Source organism: Plectrocnemia conspersa, unplaced genomic scaffold, assembly GCF_051122295.1.
Source record: "Plectrocnemia conspersa isolate PC_06_02 unplaced genomic scaffold, ASM5112229v1 ptg000003l, whole genome shotgun sequence".
NCBI lineage: Eukaryota > Metazoa > Arthropoda > Insecta > Trichoptera > Polycentropodidae > Plectrocnemia > Plectrocnemia conspersa.
The window spans coordinates 17,136,682-17,161,110 of NW_028277167.1; the positions used below are offsets into that span (position 1 = coordinate 17,136,682).

At 30.8% G+C, this 24,429-nt stretch overlaps 1 protein-coding gene across 1 annotated transcript in view; it reads left to right on the forward strand.

Moving 5' to 3' along the window:
- The window catches only part of LOC148236813 (uncharacterized), a 71,623-nt gene that overhangs the window by 16,363 nt on the left and 30,831 nt on the right, over positions 1 to 24,429 (forward strand). The window contains exon 2 of the mRNA XM_088182358.1: positions 3,393 to 3,586. Coding sequence (XP_088038484.1) covers positions 3,393 to 3,586 — 194 coding nt within the window. The remainder of the gene's footprint in view (positions 1 to 3,392; positions 3,587 to 24,429) is intronic.

Genomic DNA, 24,429 nt, shown 5'->3' on the forward strand with positions numbered 1-24,429 from the left:
CCTTTTCTAAATTCAGCAGTTATTTTTTCCACTACGGTATAGGCAGGGTATAAATTGTCGTTTAAAAAATTGAGTAGCATTCATAACACTTAAAACCAAAAATTAAATAGTTGCATGATAATTTATCCATTTTGTATAAATAGTCAAATACATCTTTGGTAAACAACTGTCATACCAAAGTAGGATATGGTACGTGATAAAATTTTGACAAAACAAAATTCTTAAATAAAAACACAAGATACAGATATACTACGATCTTTTAAAACATTTGTATAAATTACATATAGATGGTATTGTAATAAGTTACCATGAACATAAATTTGTAAATAAGTCTCATTTAATACTTTTCACATATGAATTTAAAGACCGATTCATCGTCTTTATTTTTATTTTACTTCATTTTTTTTAGATTAAATTAAGACCATCGTGGCCTAACAGGTTACCCCAATGCACCACGATGGTCGAAAACAATTTAGATTTAAAATTTAGATGCATTACCTCAAAAAAGTATATTACTTTATCTCTTGCGACTTTCTGTATATTTTTATATACTAGCTTATATCTCGTATTGCTATAATCTCATATTTTTAATACTAAACTATACTAATACTCATGTATTTTGTCTTGAATAGCTTATTTTTATCCCATCGATTTTCAAATGCACTTTTGCAGCCTCTCAAAGTGCGTTGCAAGTCAAGTTCATACGAATTAAATTCCGATCGATCGACCGTAACCCAAAACTGTCATCGCGACCGGCTCTCACGTACACAACCCCGTAATTGCGTAATCAAGTTTGTCGGGGGCGTCGCACCCTACGCGGGTACCCAGCCCCTTCCGCCCTCACCTCACCCCTTCCGGTCTGAGCGGCAGCCGCCAAAGGCGGGAATCCGTCCGCCATAAGTTACGCTCCATCTTGGCTAATTAATTGCCATTGTTAATTCCCTTCCTACTTCGGATTTCGGGGACGTTTAATTCTCTAAATTGATGTTCTGCGAGTGAATAATTTACGGGCGGCTGGCTGGCTGGCTGGCTGCCTCCGAGCTGTGCGCTCTTCGGAAGCAACTTTGCAAGAGGTGCGACGGTGGGGTTGGGGGGAAATGCCACCCCCGCACCTCCGCCGATAACCTTTCGTATCATAATGTCTGAATTTATTTGATTTTAATCAATTTATTTAACGCGCTTTGTTACAAAAATCGGTATCTCACTGCTTTTAACACGGGTTCTATCAAATTAGATAGTACGTACTATATTTTAGTTTCATGTACAACTTTAATTGTATTATTTAATAACACTTTTCATTCCTTAATCATATATATATATCTATGTAAACACTGTTATAAGTTACACTTGACTCTTATAAGCTCTTTGTAATTATTTAATTTGCATGTATCCTCCGTAACTAGCTCTCGTAATAGAGTATGTGTCGCAGATAATGAATTAAGTAACACCATTCCATCACACAGTGCTTAGTATATTTATTTTGTATGTAGTATTCATTGCTATAAGCCACGTTTCATATGTCAAGCTCTTTCACTTTTAATAAATCTTGTTATTTGACAGGGTCGATTTGATTACTGCGATATTCTCTCTCAGCAATGTTATCTTTTTCCCTTTGTTATCATAGAGTTTTATTTAGGTTTGTTTCATTTTCTAATTAGTAAGAAATTATTTCATTTTCTAAAGTTTTGCTTTTATTAGCTTAATTTAAAACATTGCGATATTTACGTATATCTCTTAAGTCAATTCCAGTCAATTGAGCAACTGTATTTGTGACTTATTTATTTATTTTTCATAGCAGAGCGCATTGGGAATTGAAGCCGCTTAAAGCCAAACGTAAATCATTCTGAATCAAGAAGATTTGGGGTCTTTTTCATTTGAAAATATTTTGTAGATTTAAATTCTTAAACTGCATTATAAGTAGCATTACTAGCTTTGAGGGTTAGTTTATTACTTGAGTTGCTGAGCTTAAGGTGTAGATATTTTCGGCTCTGTCCGCCCTTTTTTAGTGTAAATTACATAAAACGATAAACTTAATACAATTACTAAAAATTTCATTTTTTAAATGATATTTAAAACGACAATTTTTTGCACATTTTATCTAGTCAAAAAAATCAGTAAAACCAGAGAGACGAAGTAATAATTTTGATTATACTCACAATTGCTATTTTTTATAAATTAAAAATTTAAAACTTTCACTACGCAGTCAAATAACGCACATCGGTAAAAAAGCTCTTGAAAAAAATTCGTAATTTCTAGCTGAACGAGTAAATAAACTATGACAGTGTAAATATTAAAGATTTTAAGAAATTTTATAAAATTTCACACTATTCGCTTCAATAAATCGCAATGTTTTCCTTTCAGTAAAAATTAATGATTGTCTCAATACGCTGCACTTTAATAAAATAAAAAGCTAAAACTAATCCATTAGAATTTAGAAAATTATTTCTATTATTTAATCGATTTGGTTAAAGAAACGCTATGCAATTGTTATAATTTTCTGAATTAAGAAACTGGCAAATATAAATATGAACTATGACAAAAATGTTATACTACTTATACATAATATGCATGAATGATAATTTGTGACGTAGAATACATATAATAAAATATTGTATGAGAAGTTTAGATGCAATAAATCATCTGTAAAGAAAAATCGAACTTTGAAATAATCAATTCAATTTTAAATAACTTGAAAAGCTTGATATTACATGTATATTATCAATATTATATGTATAATATTATATGTATAATATAAATTAGTTTGATGCAAAAAGTTACTAACTGTCTATTAAACAAAAAAATCACATTTGCTAAAAAAATTTAATTTCTTACTATAAATAAAAGATACATATATACGTAAAGTTATTGATATTTTCTATTGGAATGTTGTTATATACGTTCTAACTACTTCATTTTTATTCCGACACTTGCAGCGTACGTCTGATTGTTATCGCTGCATATACGTAAATGATAACAATTGATAAAATATAGTAACATAACAAATTTATCTAAATTCGTTTAAAATATAGGCATGAGTAATAATAAATATTTCGAACGTATATCTGCATCTTGTACTTTGGAACAATTTGGTGGGAGCGTACAACCAAAGTTGTCATCTCTTTTTCACATATGAATAATGACAAAAGGATTGACCGCAAAGTGACTCTGTTAAAAGAAACGGAGTATAAGACTATGTCCAATTTTGTTAAAATATGTTATGTCTGTTACCAAAATATACTTATACGAACCGCACAATTATTTAGTTTATGTTAAAAGTGAAAGTATATTTTATATTTGCATTCTTAAAAAATATTATCATTATTTTATTATGCAGTTTTTTTTTATCCCAAATTGTGTAATAATTATAATATCAAACGTTTTTTACATTACAGCTGGTCTTCCTTATAAAATGTACGGAGGACACGAAGCCTTATCCGAGAAACGTAAACAAAGAAGGATCAGGACCACATTCACCTCAGCGCAGCTTAAAGAATTAGAAAGAGCTTTTCAAGAAACACACTACCCTGATATTTATACGAGAGAAGAAATAGCAATGAAGATAGATTTAACTGAAGCCCGAGTTCAGGTAATTGATTTTTATTACATATATATGTTTTTACCATATATCTGTTGCAATTATTTTTATAAAGCAACAACATAGAATGTGTCATTTTTAAGCTATATATAAATATATATAAAAAATGTTTATCACACGTCACGAGTTTGAAACGTATTTATGTCTTGTTAGTGTTATTTTTTTGACAGGTAGTAAGTCCGGGAAAAAGTGCTAATTTTATAATAGGCCTTTATTTTTATGTCAGTGCGGCGTGCGGCCTATGGGTTTGAATGTTTAATGTTACATGGCCGAAACGCGGCTAAAAAACCCCAACCCCCTTACGAGCCACCCCTCGTTCGCACTCACTTTTCAGCATCTCGAGAAACCCCTGTGCAAACTTACAGACGTCCCCAGATTTGCATATTTATATTTCAGGACCTTTTTCGCGCGAGACGCTCACGTGGCGATATTCTAGTAAACAAACGTGTTTGGTCTCGGTGCTAATTTGAAGGTTGGGAGAGGTGGAATTTATTTATGAGAACACACGCTACGTGTTTACGTGAGTTTTTGTGAAAAATAAATTAAAAGCATTCTTGTGATAAATTATTAATTTATATCTGCGATTATCTTTGTCAAAAACAGTTTGTAAGCATATAGATTATTTATCTAACCTCCGCTAATGGAGATGATAATTAAAAATTGAAATTATGAGCGCTATTTTTTTTAGATCACTTTTGACCAGCTGTGTATGGTTGGGATTTTATTTTATTAATTGTGATAAAGGTTTTTAATTAATTATACTCCAGAAACCATTGACGTGAAAGCCATTTTACCGAATCGATACGGTTAACCCCATTGGTCGATTTTTTCGTCCCCGGTCCAAAAATAAAATCCGAAGCAAAGGTGAAAGTTGATTGGTCGGCGTGGGTGTGGTCGTAACTCAGCATTACACCCCCCTTGATAATTAAAATTCGCCGTTAGATCCGGCGGCGGTCCGCGTCCTCCACATATCACAATTAGCGGACCAAAACCACCCCCCGAACACAAAATATGCTCGACAACGATGCTGCTGCTGTTGCCGTTGCTGTTCATGCCGCTATTGGTGTTTTTGAATACTTTTTTACACACCGGTATTAATTTAGCAACGTGTGTGTGTTTGTAAAATTTATGACTTAATGAATTCCGGGGGAGTAATTCATCTGGTGTGAAATAATTTACGTGTTTCGGGTATACCTACATACCTAACGTTAGTTAAGTTTATGGTTAAAGCTGTATAGATTTCAATTTTTATATTTACTTTTTTAAATTAAAAAGCGGCTCTCAAACGTTTATAACACCATTCATGAAATGGTATGGTGTCTACGTCTAAATTACGTAAGTGACTTCCATACACTTTTCCGAGATTGGAGGCGAAAATATCGACAGGCTCTGATTTCATTTCAGCTGGTATTTTTAAAAATGCAGGATCTTATCGCACATCCGTTGTTGTTTGTTTTCAACTTATCATTGAAAACATATAATTAATGTATAAAAAAATATTTAATTTGCTTTCATACATAAACAGGCAGATGTCGATTTTATCTGCATTAGCCAAAGAATTTAAAATCATATTTAATATGCATGCTAAAAACAATATCGAAGGATACTTGCTTAATCAACATCATAGTTATCGTATATAGAGATCAGTAGCAACGAATATGGTCTGTTTTTCCAACTTTGTGTCGAAAAATCTCGATATAGACAATCAAGTACATGTCATCTACGATCATTTTAAAAAGTCTTTTGATAAAGTTTGTCATGCCTTGATTATTAAAAAATTGATAAGTTTGGGATTTGCTGCATAATGAAGTTTTTGAATCTCACCTTTCAAATCATCGTCAATGTGTTCAATATGGGTAATATGTACAAGTCGTCCGAATTCATTATCACATCAGAATTTCCTAATAGTTCTAATCTCACCACATTTTTATTTATTTGTAATTCTAAATTCTTATTTTTCCAATAACCTTAAATTCTTTAAAATAGATTTATTTGATGTTTGTAAAAAAACATCAATCTTATGTTGAAAATTTATATTTGTGGTCATAGGTTACTATTTAGCATTTCATTACCTATTCGATAGCACCACCTAAATATGATTTTAAAATATGTTGTCAGTACATCATTGTTCAGCTCAACATTCAACATTACAGTTGAAAGTTGAAAATAGTACAGTTGCATAAGAAGTGGTAGCCAGAATGACATGTGCAAATTTCACGTTGCTACTGTTCACCGTTTGGGAAAAGTTCTTTCTAAAGACATAAACACATGTAATTTTCTGCTTTATAATATAGATTCAATCTAATTTTTATGCATTTTGTTATTATTTGTTGTTCTATTTTCTATGCAGGGTGAACTGGCGTTAAGCTGTTACGCCTTTCATATGTATTTAAATAAATAAATAATAATAATACTTTATTTATAGAAATGCGTTGAGAAATTAACGAATAATATTAAATCAGTGAAAAAACATATTATTATATTCTTGTTAATATGATATAATTTTAAAATGAATTATTCAGTTAGTGTTTTGATAACAGCCAACTTAGTTTTATTATTAATTTGGCTTTAAATTAGGATATTTAATTAAATATGCAAAATAAGGAAATTCGGGGATTTTTTTATGTGAGCGTAAACTAATCAATGTCTTTGTTGTAAGACAAATAAAAACTTATACTGGTGATCGATTCAATATTAATAAGGTCATGGGAGTCCATTTTCAGTTGATAACGATCAACCGAAGTCGTTAGTTGAATCAGAACCATACACAACAATTCGAGATTTTGCAAAAAGTTAGGCATTATTAATTTTAAAATTCTGAGATTATTTATTACTTAAAACAGCCAGAAAAAGATTTGATAATTGGGTCTGCTGGATAAAAACAAAAAACCTATTACAAAGTTTATTTTGCGCTTGTCTGATCTCTGCAGTAGTTAATCGAAAAGGTCCAATTTTTTTGCACAACAATGTGTGACCACACATCATTCAATTGACCATCCAAAAGTTAAATAAGTTAGGTTATCAAGTATTGCTTGCTTATAGATTATCACATTTTTAATCATTTTTAAAAGTATCAAACTGCTGCCAAATTAAGCTTGAAATTAATTGCCAAAAATGTTAAAAAATAATTTAAATGTTATATTGTAGTTAGCTATTAGGTAAAAATAATCTCTGTGGATTTAAAAGTCATAATCCGCATTTATTTCCCAAGCAACCTTATTTATAATAATATTTTTTTTAATTTTTTAATTTATTTTTAATATAAAAATAAATTTAAAAATGTATGTATTATAAATAAACTATATTCATATAAATAAATCTATGATTAATATATTTTTATTATTTTTATCATAGTTAATCGGCTATAATATGATTAAAAAAATATTAAAATTACTAAATTTAAAAAGGCTCGATGATTTTACTCACACTCCCCCCCCCCCAATTTAATAAATTGTCCACCTCTCAATCAATTTTTTTAATTCCATTAGCATACAAAGTTGAAGGTTTTGATCCAAAATAATACGATAGACCCCATTTTACATCATCTGCATTTTGATTTATGTTCTTTTAGAAAGCGTTGCATGAATCTAAATGAACGGTAGTTAGAAAGAGCAAGGTCTGGAGAATAACGTGGATGAGATAAAACCTTCCAGTCAAGTTTCTTGATTTCATCGAGAGTCAATTTTTTTTCAAGAGAGTTTTGCTACTTTACTTTTGGATAACCACTGCTTTCTACGACGATTATTGTTGTACGATACCATTTTCTCATCTCTGGTTATCAACTGATTGGGAAAAAAGTGACCCAGCTTCAAGATCCAGAAGCTCTTGGGATATGCGGATACTCACTGTCATGCTTTCTTCGCTCAATTCGTGTGGAACCGATACATTTTGTCTTTAAGCATAAGCCCAATATTCTTTACGTGTCTATGCACTGTTGAATCGTACTGATTTTGTTTCTCTGCTAGATTATGGATAGTTTAAGTAGGATTTGCTTTCATTTCTGCATATAGGACATAATCGTCTATCTTTGCAGTTCTACCAAATCGAGGACTATTCTTGATATCATAATTTTCCGTTCTAGCTTTCTTTAATGACATTTCCGGATGAATAGTACCACTTCACAAACGTTCTTAGATTGATATAATTAGTATACAATAAATGCACAAGTAAAATAAAATTACATTTTTAGTTTCACATATTTATCAAAATGGGAGTATGTCGTCATTGATTATATTTCTCTTATAAAGTAGTATACATATTTTTATATGATTATTTTAAATATTTTGACCTCAAACAACGAAATTAATTTAACTTAATCGCAGTGTTGCTTCACTGTCGTTCGGAGACGACAGTAAATATGGTGTGTAGCTTTACGTTCGCTCTTCAGCGGCAGTTATCGGGGAAACTCGCACTAAAAATTATTTTAAGCACCCTAAAAATTAACACCGGGGCATAAAATTTTAATCAACCGCAGCAAGGGTTGCGAGCAACCCTTTCAGCCTCGCGGCGTTTGCCCATTAACCCCCAAAACACGCGCACACATTCGCACTTCATTAACTCTTTACGCGATCATTACATAAACAATTAACGCGTTCACGCACGTCGTTTAAATCATATTATTATAAACAATAATAACAGTGATTATTAACGTTTAGAGTTTCTAATTAGGAATAAGAAAATAAGTACATATTAATAAATAAATAAAATTGTATTTTAAGGAATCAGAATTTTTAAAGTACATTATTATAAATTTATCGTTGTAATATAACAGGCGTGAACTCAATTAGATAATTACATGTATTATAATACACTTATACAAATACAATAGATAAAGCAGAATTCCAATAGAATAACATTTTATTACCGATAAATGCAACTTTAAAATGTATTCGTGTACATTTGTAGCATTTTAAAAGTAATATTATGCTTGAAGTTGTATCGAGCCCGTTGATAAATTAACTCGAATATACACCTAGTTGTATTTTATAAATTCAGACAGTGTGTTATAAAATATTTATACATATATAATATATAACTACTATCGATATACGATTAAAATTTTTTTAAGCATTTAGTATTGAAGATATTAGGATACAACTCAACAAAATGATGTCCAATGATCGATTTTAAAGCTTGTTAAGTAATTTAAATTAGAGGAATCTAATCAGTGATAATTTATTTAATAATATTTTAAATTATCCTGCGTAGGTACTGTACTCTACAATGTCAAAGTATTTCTTAATTCATGACTTTGGAATGTTTATATAAATCGTGGGTATCCCATTACAGGTTTCTAACTCAAAAAATTTACTAAAACTTAGCGCAAATGAATCTTGAATATGCGGATGATATTGCATTATTATTAAATTGTCATAATAATACAATAATAAGCATTTATTAAAATTACTTGGATCAAACTTATAGTCACGGATCCTTTGTTCGGAAGTTGCATAAAGTGCAAAAGTTTTAGTATGTCAGTGTATGGAGTAATACAATAAAAGTAGAAAATTTTATAAGCATACAGTATAAAAGTATGCCTTAAGATTAATCTCTCTAAAACATTCTCATTAAAATTATCATTTATCCAAATTAGTTTTATATCGTACATATACAAAACGCTCCAACAATATATAAACCTATTTTTTACCCAAGAATGAAGTCAAAAAAAAATAACAGGAAAAAGCACAGGACGGTAATTAACATTATGTAGGTGCACCATCAATCTTGGCGGAGTTGTGTTCAAATATATTTTTTTAGAGTCGGATCGCTAGCGTTCGGCGCCCCCACCGATGCCCGGGCCGGGGGCCGCGCCCCTCGGCCTGTGCCCCCCTCGGGGGAGGCCCCGCCGCAACTTGATGGATTAAATTGCCCCATCCCTATGACAACGAAAACGGAGGGAAAAACAAGTTCCATATTAAACACCACCTGGTAATTTTTCAAGCATTCTTTTTATTTTTCAGTCTCCGACAGCCGACACCCCTACCTGGGAACGCCCCAAATTTAGATTCACACACCCCCATGACATATGTTAAGGGTGCTAATAACCAGGGTTTAATTGATATTTTTATAATTAAAAATATTATTAAAATTTTAATATTAATATATATATAAATATAAGCATTCGTATTATTACAGTACAGCACGCGGCTCTTTCTTTACCGTATTTTCATTTATTAAAATTTAGTATATTATGTACATATTATACTATACATTTTTATACATATTTTTGTATAACAATTAACAATTAATATCGATATATGTATTACTTGTAAATCAGAGATTTTAAACTTCTGGCATGCATTTCCTTAGAAAAAACTCTTTGTTTATAAAAAAATCATATCATATTTTAAATATGATATTTATAATAATAACTTATTAGTATTAATTATTGAACTTAATAAATGCTTATTTTGAGATTATTGACTACAAAGCTTTACCTTGTATTCAAAAACATTAGTTTGATTTTTTTAAATATATAAGTGCTAATTTATATTAATTATAAATAATTAGCGATTTGATTTAACATTATGCTAAACAAGCGTTGCTGTGAAAAGTATAACCCATATTTCTTAGTTATATTTTATCTTAAACAATCATGCACTAATATATAAATTTAAAAACAACAGTATAAGCTATGTATTTAAAATATTAATAAAAAAAATTAAAAATCAAAGTTTGGACACTACGTGTAAAAACACGTAACTATACGTTTGTATAAAATGTATATGTATATATCTTTAATCACTTACTCTGGTGCTAACTTGATAATATTTGAAAGCGTCAGCGTAAAATTTGATGTCACATTTTACTAGTTCACAAAATCTAATGCCTTTTCTAAAAATTCTATATATGATATACTATTTTTTAATTTAAAGTTATAAAAAATTCAAATAACTCATTGATTAAAAAAACAACATTAAAACTTGAAATTTTATGTAAAGCTTTTATTTTACTACCCGACTGGATTAAAATATGATCAAATATTTTTTATGTTATGTTACTTAATATGCGTATTGTATTTTATAATTAAATGCATATTTTAAAGCTTAATAAATGAAGATATGAAAGCATATCTCACCGTACAATATTTTCTGCTGCTTCAACAAACAGGTTTTCTATTTTAGATTAATATTACTAAATGTTAAATATATGTATTATTATTTTATAAAATCTTACATCCAAGAATATTAAAATATAGAACTTCCCCTTTACGAGAATACTTATATAATACGACCTTCAAAAAGCCTCGCTCGTAATTTAACGTATATTTACGAGCAATATTCGAGCGTGCATTTTTACGGTCACGTTCCGTTAGTTAAAATCGTGCATGTGCATTTTTATAGAGGCACGAAGCGTTCGCCATCTGCGAAGACAATATTCGAAGTAATTTCCCGTAAAGCAAGCACTAAAATATTTTCATTCACCATGAAAGCTTCCAGGAAAATCGCGTTAAGTTTCCCGGAAAACGTTCGTGATTCGCTACACAGCGAGCTGGCTCGGAGCTACTGTACAAACACATTCCTTGTACTAGATACATGTACTTATTCGTATTAATAATTTATTTTATTATTTATTCCATATTTATTAAATTAAAAATATTATTTTAAATTTATGGTATATAATATATTGAATGCTGTAGTTTCCATTCAGAATTACGTAATATCCATTGAGTCAAATCAGCGTAAACCTAGAGAGGTGATTGACTGCAACGCCGTTTAGAGGCAAACAGCCACTTCCATCTTAGTTAGTCGCGAATGTGTCTCCTGTGGATACTTGTTAGTGGAATACCTCACACGGGGCGTTGGGTGGGTGGTTCGCTACCCCTGAAAACCCACCTTAGCCGAACTACTCCAGACGGTTCGTTCCTTGTATATCCGTTGGCGCGAGACGGTAACCTCTTTCCACCCCCTTGAATCTCAATTTTAATAAAGCATGTTTAATTTAGTTTTTAATCTTATTAAAAGTTGGCATTAAATGATTTGCTATTATATAAATTTTATTTATTTAATTTTCATATTGATATTATATGTAAAGTATGTAAAGTTTTAAACTACGATAGACGGCACTAACAAGTTCTATCGATCACCAGATTTGCTTTATCTATTGTCAAAGAAAAACAGAAACATGAATTGCTTAGCAATGGTTAGTCTAATAAAATAATCCAATGCAAAAACAACAACATAAAATAATTAAGAATCTGACATATCAAAGTGTCAAATCGGATGCACAAAAGAGCAATCGCTTATATCGCATTATTGCGCCCATAGAAACATAATCAACCCGCGACAGTTACACGTGTCGCCCGACAAAGGGCCGATACGGCTGATTAGCAGGGCCATCTAGGGGTGCGATAATCGACCGGTTATTGCGGGGGCCGTGAAAAAAATCAACCATCCTAATGCTCATGGGGATGCCGGCCGACACGTGGCTACTTGACGGGAACAAATCGCGATATGGCCGGATTATGTGATAAGGAGGGTGCATCATTGATGTATGTCGCTGCTAAGTTCTCACAACACCGCCCGTCGAACGCAGTATCGGATGTCGAAAATAATATAGGATGTATTAGGGTGCTTTATGTTGGAAGCAAGTATAATATATAATATTTTCAAGTTTTCGATGTATACATTTTATTTTTATCGCTTTTTATTATTGCTAATACTATAACAGATAATCATATAAATAATGCAGTATTGCAATTTTAATAGTATAAATGACGCCACTAGTAAATGTAGCATTTAGATGCAATTTGAGAAGTGTAAATGTCAATTTGATAAAATCGTTCACCCCTAAATATAAAAGTGTTGAAATTTCATGTTTGGCTATGAAAATTTCGTGGAAGTATTAATGAAACAAGAGCTGTGAATAAGTGTGCTTTGACTCACTACAAAGAATGTTTCAGCGTTTTCAACTTATAGAGTTGAATATGAGACAAGATTATGACGTATCTAACAGTTTGTTAATGATATGTTATTGATGTGAAAATTAGTTGAGCAACTACAGTACACCTATCGGTTGATCGGTACCTATAAAAGAAGTGTCTAAACTGGATTTTCTTGAATTTTTGGAGCTCAGTTAATAATGAATAGACATTTTCATTTCTGATTTTTAATCGAATGGTGATAAGAAATTAGTTCTGAAATCTAAAATTAACCGTCGCAAAAATGGATTTAACCGCAGTGAAACATCTTCACAGCCTTGTGTTGTTCACTTTTTGAATATTTGCTGTTAGCAATAACATATCCATAAGGAACTGTATTGCCAAAAATTGCTAAAAAAGGTTATCAAAAAGGCTCATACGGTACATGACGCACTTCAAAAACAGAAGCAATCCTGAGAAATCCATTTTTCTGATCTGGTGCCATCAGATTATTATTTAAAAAACTATATTGATGTGTAGTTGTTTATCTCAAACGATTATATCTTGATGGTGCCTTATTCATTATTTATCTAAGAATTCTGTAAATAATACTAATTTGGATTAAATTGAGTTTTGGGCTATGTACTGTATTTTTTAAAAGTATTAGTACTATTAAAAATCGATCCAAAAAATATTTTTTGTTATTCTAGTAATAAACAGTTTTTTGCTTTTATGTGAATTTCCTTTGGTATATAGTCATTTTTATCATTTTTTACAGTTAAATATAACGTTTTATTTCAGTGGAATTTAATGCAATTACTGTTCTCTGTACACATATATTTTATTAGCCAATTTATATGTGAAATTATAATCTATTTTTTAAGCTGATATTACTTTTTTTGTTATAGTTGACTTCATAATCTATTTATGAAAAAAAAATCTTTTATAGATTATCTACATCACTGTGATATCAGATAGCATTTTTTGTATCGATTTTTATACGTACAATTTTACTTTATCCACCTTAAATATCCTTATGTATAAGTTCTAATTTTACATTTACATTAAGAATTTTTACTTCTGTGGCATTCAAAGATGCAAATTTTTTATGAAGTGTACTTTAAAGGTTTCAATTTAATTGTTAATTAAACCTAATTTTCAAATTCATTAAAAAAAATCACTAATGTGTTTGCTAAGAATTGTAGTAGAGTTGTTATTGAAAATATTTTAATATCAAATTTTCAAAATTGTTTCCATATTATTCTAACCCGAATGTCACTACCGGTCGGGGTGACATGACATAGGCGCGTGTTTGTAAGCATGCAAATTTGCACGGTTCAAATGGCACGCCTGCGGTGTGAATCGTTTATACGTGACACAAATTAGCTCCTGACTTAATCAGGCGTACTTAGTGATGACCGAAGGGTGGCTGCAATCACAGCGTCATCGCCCCCACGTGGGAAACGGACGTTACTACTGACGTTTCAATCGGAATAAATGATTCAATTATGCATGCGTTTCCAACTAAATTTTCAACGGTGATAGTTTATCTAATGCGAATGTGCTAATTATTTAACGCGAGTATCGAAAGTGGCTCGTCAAATGCGCTGAAGGAATGCAGCACTAGAAAATAAAATATTGGGTTGAGGGTTTATATTATAATTAGTGGATATGTTGTCAGTGCTGCGCTACCTTAATTGATTCATTACATTAGAATTGAATCAAAACGGTATAAAATTTTGAGTGATACTTGAGAATTTGAGATTTGTTTAAGACACAGTTTATTCGCCCATAAGAATGATGACTTTGTGCTGAATTTATAAAAAACGATCTTGATCGTGATTTAAAGTGGTGTGTCAGAAAAGGCGCTCATATGGTTTTTGCTCAAATTTATTAATAATATGGTATGAAACGGCTTTCAATTAGGCTGATTGCCTTTAATGCGGAGTCAAAGTACATTAGACGGCTGTGGAGGGATGTTAGAAGGGAATGATGCGTGAGGAGGATGCTGTGCCTGCCATTCTGGCGTCTGGCAATCGGTACCACGTCACACGAGCGCAGATGCTCAAACGTTTAACGCCAAGGGATAATTCGAGACTAGAAAGGACTTGCTAAATTGGACCGGAATAAAACGAGACAGTGCCGAATTAGATTAGAATTTATCGATTAGTTCTTCTCAGTGATACATTTTACGATTAAAATTGTCTCCCATTTATTGCCTAAAATAGGAAGGAGTTAAATGAAAATGTAATTTGAAGATTAGAAAAATATTAAAGCATAGTCTGTTCTATTATATGTTGGGAAAAGCAAGGAACGGGTTAAACCTATATATTTTATTTTAAAAATATGTTTCATGTCTGATATGTGGTTATTATATAAGAAAGTATAATATTAAATTAGTATTTTTGCGATAGATTATCTTTGACCGAGTAGAAGTAGGGCAGTATTACAATAATAAATTAGGTTTTACAAACAATATTTGTCACTAGTTGATAAACATATTAGGTAATCCCGAAATTTAAATTTACGTTTTAAGGCAGTCGTGCTTTGACCGTTGATACCTGAGTACGTATTTTGTTATATCTGTGTTACTGCACATCTGAAATAAGCATTACAATAATAGGTTCCAAAATTTACGGTCACAGAATTTTTATCAAATAAACAATTTTTTCGAAATTGCAAGTTATATGAATTTCTTTAAAAAAACGGCAACATTTGTGAAATGGCACGTGATTCAATATATATCCGTAGATCAAAGATGATTTAAAAAAATCGAATGGTAATTATAATATCATGAATAGTCCTGGATGTAAAAATCGAAGCAAATCTTTCTCAAACTGTCCATCAGCTGATTGAGGTGCTAAACCAGTCCAATTCAACAGTGCATAGACAACTCAATAAGATTGGGAAGGCTTGGAGAAATGGTGTGAGGGTGAATAGTATCGCTTGAACCAGTAGGCTATTAAACGAACCGTACAAGGCAAGGTATATGGATTCCATATTAATTGAACGAATAAAATAAGTCCGCATATTCCAAGAGCTTCTGGATCTTAAAGCTGAACCACTTTTTCTCGATTATTTGATAATCAGAAATGATAAATGAGCGTTGTATGATAACAATTGCCGTAGAGGACAGTGGTTATAAAAAGAGCAGATATAAAAAAACTCGACTAGAAAAACTACATTGAAGCCTGGGCTCACTGTAAAAAAAGTTATTTTGTGTTAATTGTGGAATTACAAAAGGATTGTGCGTTACGAAATTTTTAAAACTGTCCAAAATAAAAGCAACAGAAATTGAATAATTATACAACTCGTCAATGACATGTGGTGAAATTAACTCTTGATAAAATCAAGGAATTTGGCTGAAAGATTTTATGGTATCCATCTTATTCTCTAGACAGTCTAGATCTTGTTTTTTCTGATTACTATTTATTTCTATTGACGCAGAACTTCTAATGGGAATATTGAAATATTTTAAAACAAAGCCTCTAACATTTTATGCTTATGGAATTAAATAAGAATGTTATATCTTTATAATAAAATTATACTTTGAATCATTAAAATCAACATAAAGATGTATTAGTGATTTTTTAGTTTCTAAAAGAATACGATATTTATTTCGGGATTACCTAATATTGATATATAATTTTATTATGTTCAAGATTGATTTATCTTTACAAAGTTTTTAACATTACTTATAGTTATAACGAAATCTGCCAGTAAAAAAATGTATTGTATATTGTTCAGTGAATTGTTCCCTTAAACTTGTCAGTTGACCAGATATTTTGGTATTTCGAAGCCACGATTTCTTGCCTATTTCGGGTTAGCAATTTTATTGGAATTCGCTGATAATAATTACATATTATTTTATTGTTACTTTGGCAACAGTTGGAGTCTTACTTAGAAAAATTATTCATATAAAAATACAAATTGACAGGATAAACTATTCCAACAGAGAATAATTATTTTGTGTTATCGCTGTCACATATAAAACTTAAATTTGTTAATAAATGTCCAGAACTCAAATTTACCTATTTTTTCTAATTATTAACAAATATCGTGGTGATTGTGATTAGTATGTTAAAAATTAATATATATTAAATTATATGTATCTTCATTTTAAATATACATTTGCGCACTGCAGATTATTTCACAGCTAATCAAAACTATTCTTTATCGTTTAAAATAGCATTTAAATAAATAAATGTATTTCATACTTAGCTCATCCATAGATTTGTATGAATCTGTGAATTAGAACAATAGTTTTTCGCCTCCCAAGGTTAATTTAAAAATGAAAAAAAAATTCATAAGCCTACAAATCAAAATATCAAAAAAACATGTCAAGAACGAGTTAAATATTTGGTTCCTATTAAATTATGATTCCTACTTTTTAAGCAATTCGGAATTTATTTGAACACACATACGAAATCTATGTATGTCTAGTAAATATTATAATACATTTTCAACAATAGCTTGTTTGCTTTTGAGTCCTTTATTTTAATTTTCAATGTATCTAACTGATGATAAGCTTTGATCCTACATGCAAATTTTTATTTTATTAGGTAGTTAACTTGCAACACTATTTTGAATATTGTCATTAGGTATAAAATATTTCTGTGCATACTGTCCTATATTACATAAATTTAGTTTTTAATGACAATAACTATATAATAACTTTTTTATATAACCAGCTTCAATGATTGCCTTAGTGTCGATAAACGTTACACATGCTATGTTACATTTTCGAAACACTCCTGTGAAACTTGCCCAAATTGCCAGTTTAAATAACTTTTTAAATCTTTATCAGCTTGTTTTAATAAAAGTTTGAGAATCCCCTGCTCAAGAAAGGCAATAACGAAAGAACGGTCGGGGAGCGAGCGCTAAGTGGCAGTTGTTCGGTAACGGCTCCGTTTCGTGCTCTTTTTGCGCCGTTTTCAGCTGTTTTTTCAACGCTTTTCATATCCTCGCCTATTCGTTACGTTTCATTAAGATTTACAGATAGTGCTACTTACCGCTGCAAAACCGTCCCAAATCGTGCCGATTGAAAAAAAATATAGCACACCGTTCGCCTCTCGATTAAGGGGCGCTAAGCGATAAACATCGCCCCTGACAATAAATTTATTTAGACAATAATTATAGCAGAGAGATATATATCGGCAGGGATGCGCGTGTTTCATCTCCAGTGTCACTGCTGGAGTTCTCACGGGGTGAGGTCCCACGGGGGTTCAGATCCTAACCCTTAAAAATAAAATTGTGTGACATTGATCTTCAATTACGATTATTAATCTATATGTTTTATTTTAAATCTGGCAATTTTATATACGTATACACAATAATAATATCGAGATTATTAGGATGCCAGATCACGTTCAAGGAAATAGCGAAGAATCAATCAGAGTCCGGAGGCTGTAAAGATTGATTTTCCGCAGAAGAAGTCAATCGGGGTTCAATCAGTGCAGCGTCGATACCCTAAGGGTAAATACACTCCGCGCTTTGAATAACCAATGAGGAACGAATCTTTTGGTTAGAGTTTAAAAGTGGTCCTTATGCATTTAATAATATAAATTAACACATTAATAATATTATTATTTTTGATAATAAATATTGTTGTATTTTATATAAATAGATATACGTATGTATACACATACATTTTTATATTGTGTTTACCAAGAGTAGCAGTAAACTTCATTAGTGGATATTAAAAAAAAACACTTCAAAACGGTTTATTTATTTTTATTTATTCGTTATCAAAGCATTAAAGGATAAATTTACCCAAAAATTTTATATATTTAATACCCATAGTAATATTATTAATTTAATTTAAAGCATATATATAATTTAAAATAAGAGTAAAGAATTTAATAAATTATATGCTGCTTAAAATCCATAGAATCGATTCAAATGAGTGAGAATAATATTGTTGTATCTTATAAATTTAAACGATGTTATTATTTATTGTTTACATTTTTATAAAAATGTGTGTTATATCACTCGTAACTAACTTAATGCGTAAAGTATTTGTGAATTTATTATATTAATAGTACTATTAAGATTTTTTTCGCGTTTTGCGCTTGTCCTTTCGCACGTTTATTCCAATCATTACCATTCAGCATTTTCGGTTGCTTAAAATGTTCTTCTGCAACTCAATCAACGTTCATCAACATATACACGCCCCCGTTATATAAGCCGGCGCTGCGATATATTAACTTCTTCACCCACCAGTAATGGCAAATATAATCGAACTTTTTGTATTTCATGAAATCTTAATAATGTTGTAAGTCATCATTGTTCTTTTCACGATAGGGAATATTGTAATACATTTTTTAATGTTGCATTATTCTAAATATGTAGTATACAATTTGGGGCTCACTAGGCCTTTTAAAGATCACCTGATTTAAAGCTGTAAATATCACCTATTTTTCAAATAAAATATAAAAAACAGTACAACAAATTCAAGTTGAGGAAATTATAGCTATAATAATAGCAATAAAGCAATTCAAAGTATAATATATGTTTACATCGATGTGTAAATTGTTGTAGTATCTGATTTTTCAAGAGCATGAGTTTGTATTTCGTTTACGCTCAATCTAGAAAACATATAAAAGTCATTGCAGTAAATTTCAATCGATTCGTTTAGAGTCGTCGATTGAAAATAAACACAATGGCTGTGGAGATTCACTTTAATCGCGAATAAATAACAAACGATCTAATGCGGGTTAATCAGCGAAATTAACTTCGCATTTATTGCTTTTGACCCCGCCTCGTTCGTGGCACGTGGAGCAGGAGCCGAATCCGCAGAGCCACTTAACTGATTTAGTTCCCGGGGACGAATTAACGGGATGAAGCGGTCTAGTGATGCTGTCAGATGTGTCAGAAGATACCATCCCCCTGCAGCCGGACAGCAATCATTTTATGGCGTCCCGCTGTGGACCACTAACGCTAATTAATAAATCCGGACGTTAATTTCCCAATGCGCTCGTTTATTGTTTTTACTGTACCATAGCGTTTGTACGTATTATATCAAACTTAAATTTATATTAAAAAAATCGGATTTGAAACCTTGAATGAAAAAAACTGTAGTGAATATATGTTAGTCCTTTTTGATATTTTTAGATAGATTATATTAATTACATTTATTTAAAAACATGAATTCTTAAATAAAATAATTTTTATTAAATTTTATTTATAGTAGGAATATATTATCTGTTGCATGTGTATAAAATTTAACTAATTTTACTCGATTTAATGGACCAAAACATTATAATAAAACAACCAGTGGATGATTTTGATACATCTACTACATACATAGAAAAGTTAGGGTTATTTAAAAAATTAAAATTTTTACTTTTCACCGATAATCTTAAAGTTTTTCAATTTTAGGACAAAAATATTACTTTATTATTATTAATATAGAATTAATAATAACGTGCTTCATCGCACATAAATGTTAATCAATTTAAATGTTCTATTTAAAGAGGACTACGGTTCCTTTAGCATATGCAATAAAGTATTGAAGGTGCTAAAATTTGTCTCACGATACAATTGAGCAGCTCAAGGGTTCAATTACTTAGCAAATAGTATTCGACTCACATTTAATAAAAAAAGTTCTTAGAAATCTGTACATAGGGAATTTATATATTAAACATTTTTAAAATCCGCAAAATTACTACAAATTATTCTGAGATAAGTGTACTTTGGAAAGTACTTATCTGAGCTACCGGTAGAGATTATACATAATTAGGAAATTATGGTAAACTTTCGTTGTTTTTTTTAAACACATAAGCTATTCTGAATATTAACCCTTTGCGCTCGTAAGTCGACTATGTGTCGACATCGTATTTCAAGCGTTGTACTCGAACGTCGACAATATGTCGACAAAACTTTGAATGCATTTATTGGCTTTGTGTTCAAGCAAATTTTGAAAATTTAAATTTATTAATAGTAAAAAGACTTCTGTTAAACACATTTCAGTAATATTGAATTTTTAACTTATGCAAATAACTCAATAATCTTAAATTTACAAGTGTAAGTTTATTGTAAAATTTTTCATCGGAACATGGTCAAAGCGCGCGCTGTTAGGACGGCATCGCGCTAGACTTGACAGATTTAGGTTGTCAATTATTGCCTTACAACTGATTTTTTCCTTCTAAGGGCATCTATATTTTTATGATATGGGATGAAACGGGATCATATGCTCTAATTGTGCATAATTATTACTTTATATTGTGTGTCTGTTATGAAATAAAAATAAAATTTTTAAGACGGAAAAAAGAGCGAGATGCCGTTATGCTAGCAGAGCTCGCTTACTCGCTCGCACTAATAAAATGAGCGATTGACAACTATCGACCTGGGTACTCAACTCAAACGATAATATTAGTCTCGACACATTTAATATATTTTCGAGCTAGTAAATAGCTAAATTATGTAAAACAGAATTAGTAATCTGTGTTAATTATTTATAAATACATATATTGATTTTCTTTTAAAAATTATCCATATAATTACGAATGACGATATAATATTGATTTTTTAAGGACGTGACGATGAATTCGATAATAACCGTGATATTATTACTGTGACAGTAATAGTATGCGTTTATGCTAAGACTATTTTTACCAATTTTAAATCTGGTACAAGTATTTAAAGTTCAAAAATAAAGCCACGAGGCCAAACTACGCTGGTTCGCTCTAGGTGTAAAAACGCCTACCAATCCAAAACAGATCCCCACAAAAAAAACAATGTAATATTTATCATTTCTGCCTCAAATGGGCAAATACATACAAAAAACTTGTAGAATATTTGTCTAAATATAAAATTTGATCATTTTCACAAAATATAATAAAACTTTACCAGCCCCACCTATTTGTTTTTATGTACGAAAAAATTAGGTGGGGCCTGGTCCCAATTGCATTTATATTATCACCACAGCTGATATTTTTGAGCGCCATTTCGAAATTTGTTAATATGTGGGGGCACCTATTCATGCCATATTTTTAAAAATATTATGGTTCAAATAATTGATTTACAGCCTTAAATTATACTAAAAAGCCATTTTATTAGGCTCAAATGCTTACGCCACCTTTAAATGTCTAATGAGTACTGGCGATTTTCTTGATGACACCTATAGAAGTCATCCGCGGTGAAAGGGTTAAAAGTCTTGTAAAACATATTTTTTTCAGTGAGTTTTAGGATTGTATTACACTTATATAAATTTATCCATATTTAGCACTCTAAAGGTGGATGACTCAAATATGCGTCATTGAAAAACTATTGGTAAAAGTCGTTTATGCACAACATAATCAACACTTAAAATTTAAAACACAGTTTGTAAATTAGTGATATCTATTATATATTAACTATAATTACAGCTTACAATCAATAGATGTCGCTTAGCAGTTAGGGCTTAATTTTAATAAAAGCGCATTCTTAATATTAAAATGTTTAGTTTGCTGCGGGGACCTGAACCGATAGTCTCTAGGATATCAGTTCAACGCCTTAAGGACTACGACATTCCGGTTATACGAGACAATCTAAATATAAAGTTGTAAAATCGCCATGACGCGCTTTGAATGTCTCTCTGTAAAACATATGACTGAAGAATATAGACAAGGTTATTTTGCTCGTGTAACACCATAGACCAGGGGTCGGCAAACCTTTTTTGTGAAGGACCAGATTGTAAATATTTTAAGCTCAGCGGGCCAGAAAGCAAAATTAAAATGAGCTTTATCATTTCTCTCAAATATTCAAATGTATTGCAAAAGGCGTTACGTGGGCACTGAAGATGCTTTCAAATTTAAAGTGCATAACGTCACGGTGAAATACAAAGCAATAGGAGCACCTTATAATGTGATACCTAGCTAGCTCCTTAACTCGACGGTTGGCCGCTCTATTATAGCACATACTTTGATTTTTTTATACGTAAAATCTAACAATTACTTGTAGCCCGGATTAAAATAAGCAGAGGGCTGGATTTGGCCGTAATTTTCTGACCTCTGCCATAGACAGTGAATATATTAAAAAATATCTAATTTAATTTGGCCTTCTTTTTCGTATTTTAAATATTCCTATCCTAAGTGCATGTAAACGCAGGACAAATACCCCCTGGATAGATATATCTCCCATCAAAACTCCCCTGGACATTAACCCCCTGTACAAATAATCCCCTGTGCAAATAACCCCCTGACAAATAGCCCCCTGAAAATTAACCCCCCGTGTAAATAACCCCCCTGACGATTAACCCCCGCCACGTATAGAGATAAGTATTTTATATAAGTTGTTATTATTTATAATAAATGGTCATTATTTTAATAAAATAATGTTTAATACGAATAATCAGTATCAATACTAATTTATTTCATTCAGCAAAATACAGAATTTTTAAAATATCAATAAAACTAACACATTTACGAGGAAAATATACGTATTGTATATTTTGTACCGGTGACCGGTGCGAGCAAAATTGTTATAAAGAGTATTAAAAAAAATAAAAAATATTATTAGGCTAGATACATATGTATGTATAAACAGCTAAACTTTGGTAATGGCGTCAGTATATGTTTTATTAAGTATAATAGAGCGTCACGAGACGTGTTAAGTAATATCTGTATTATCTTTATACGTGGCGGGGGTTAATTGTCAGGGGGATTATTTGCATGGTGGGTTAATTGTCAGGGGGTTATTAGCACGGGGGGTCAATGTCCAGGGGGGTTTTGACGGGGGGTTATTGTCCAAGGGGTATATTTCCTAATCTAGATTCTCCTTTATATATGGACCTTCGCTTTAATTTATTTGGAATTTCATTATCGGCAACTTAGCGTCAAAAGTGTTAAATTTTGCTTTTAAAAATCATTGGTTATATCGTCAAAATGTATCCTTTTGCTTAAAACATATGTGCTGATGTGCATATTGTTTGTGTTTTATTTATTGTAAGGTGCATAACAATTTTTCGTATTAAATGTGTTTTTAAACGTTATTATATGTTGATATATGTTTTATTTAACTAACAGTATATTTTTTTATTTTTTATAATACGTTTATTGTAATCTGATTTTCTATAAAGTCTAAAACTTGTTAATGGGAATATATTAACTATTTACCAAGAAAAAACAACAATTAAAAAAACTAAAAACTAAGGTTTTACTAAGAAAAAAAAACAACAAGTAAAAAACTTGTGCTCTTTGTAATTTTAATCTAGATTAAATTTTATTGTAACCATTATTTTTTTGTATGAACGCAAATTGTTGATCGATGTTATGAGCGCTAAATGCTATAGAACGAGCGCGATGCGCAAGATAATAAGCGCATTGCGCAAGATAATAAACGATAGGTGCAAAAAAAATACAAACAGTCCAATATTTTAATTATTCAGAATTCATATGACATCTAGCTATTTACAAATTTCTTAATGGTTATAAACCCCTGCCGCTACAGCACTCAGCTGTTTTTTTAAATAATTCATTTATTTGTTTTACCGCGCATTTGATTGCGATGGACGAAAAATCATCTAAAAACATCATTACATTTACCTTCCTATACTATGTATACCTAATACTATGTCATTTATTTTTGGTGAATAGTAAGTACAATTCTTCGTGAACACATTTTAATAAATTATTCTTTTCTAAGTTTCATGGTTAACGTTTTACAAATTATTTAAAAAAGTACAATAAAAAAAGTTATTTTCCGATTAAAGTATTTAAATTATAATATATTTTAAATATTTAATTAATTTTTTTTTAACTAAAATACTGACAAACTATCAATCTTTCGCTGTATTAATTTTAATTTGTAAAAAGATTAATCAAAACATGTTTTATTTCATTTTTACTTCCAAAAATTGAACATAAAAAAAGTCTCGAAATTAAATACGAGCTGGCGCTACCCCAACCAAAAAAAAAATACGAGTGCAAAGGGTTAACTAAAGTAGCTCATGATTAGTTAATTTTAAATACCTAATATATACGACGTAGCTCGA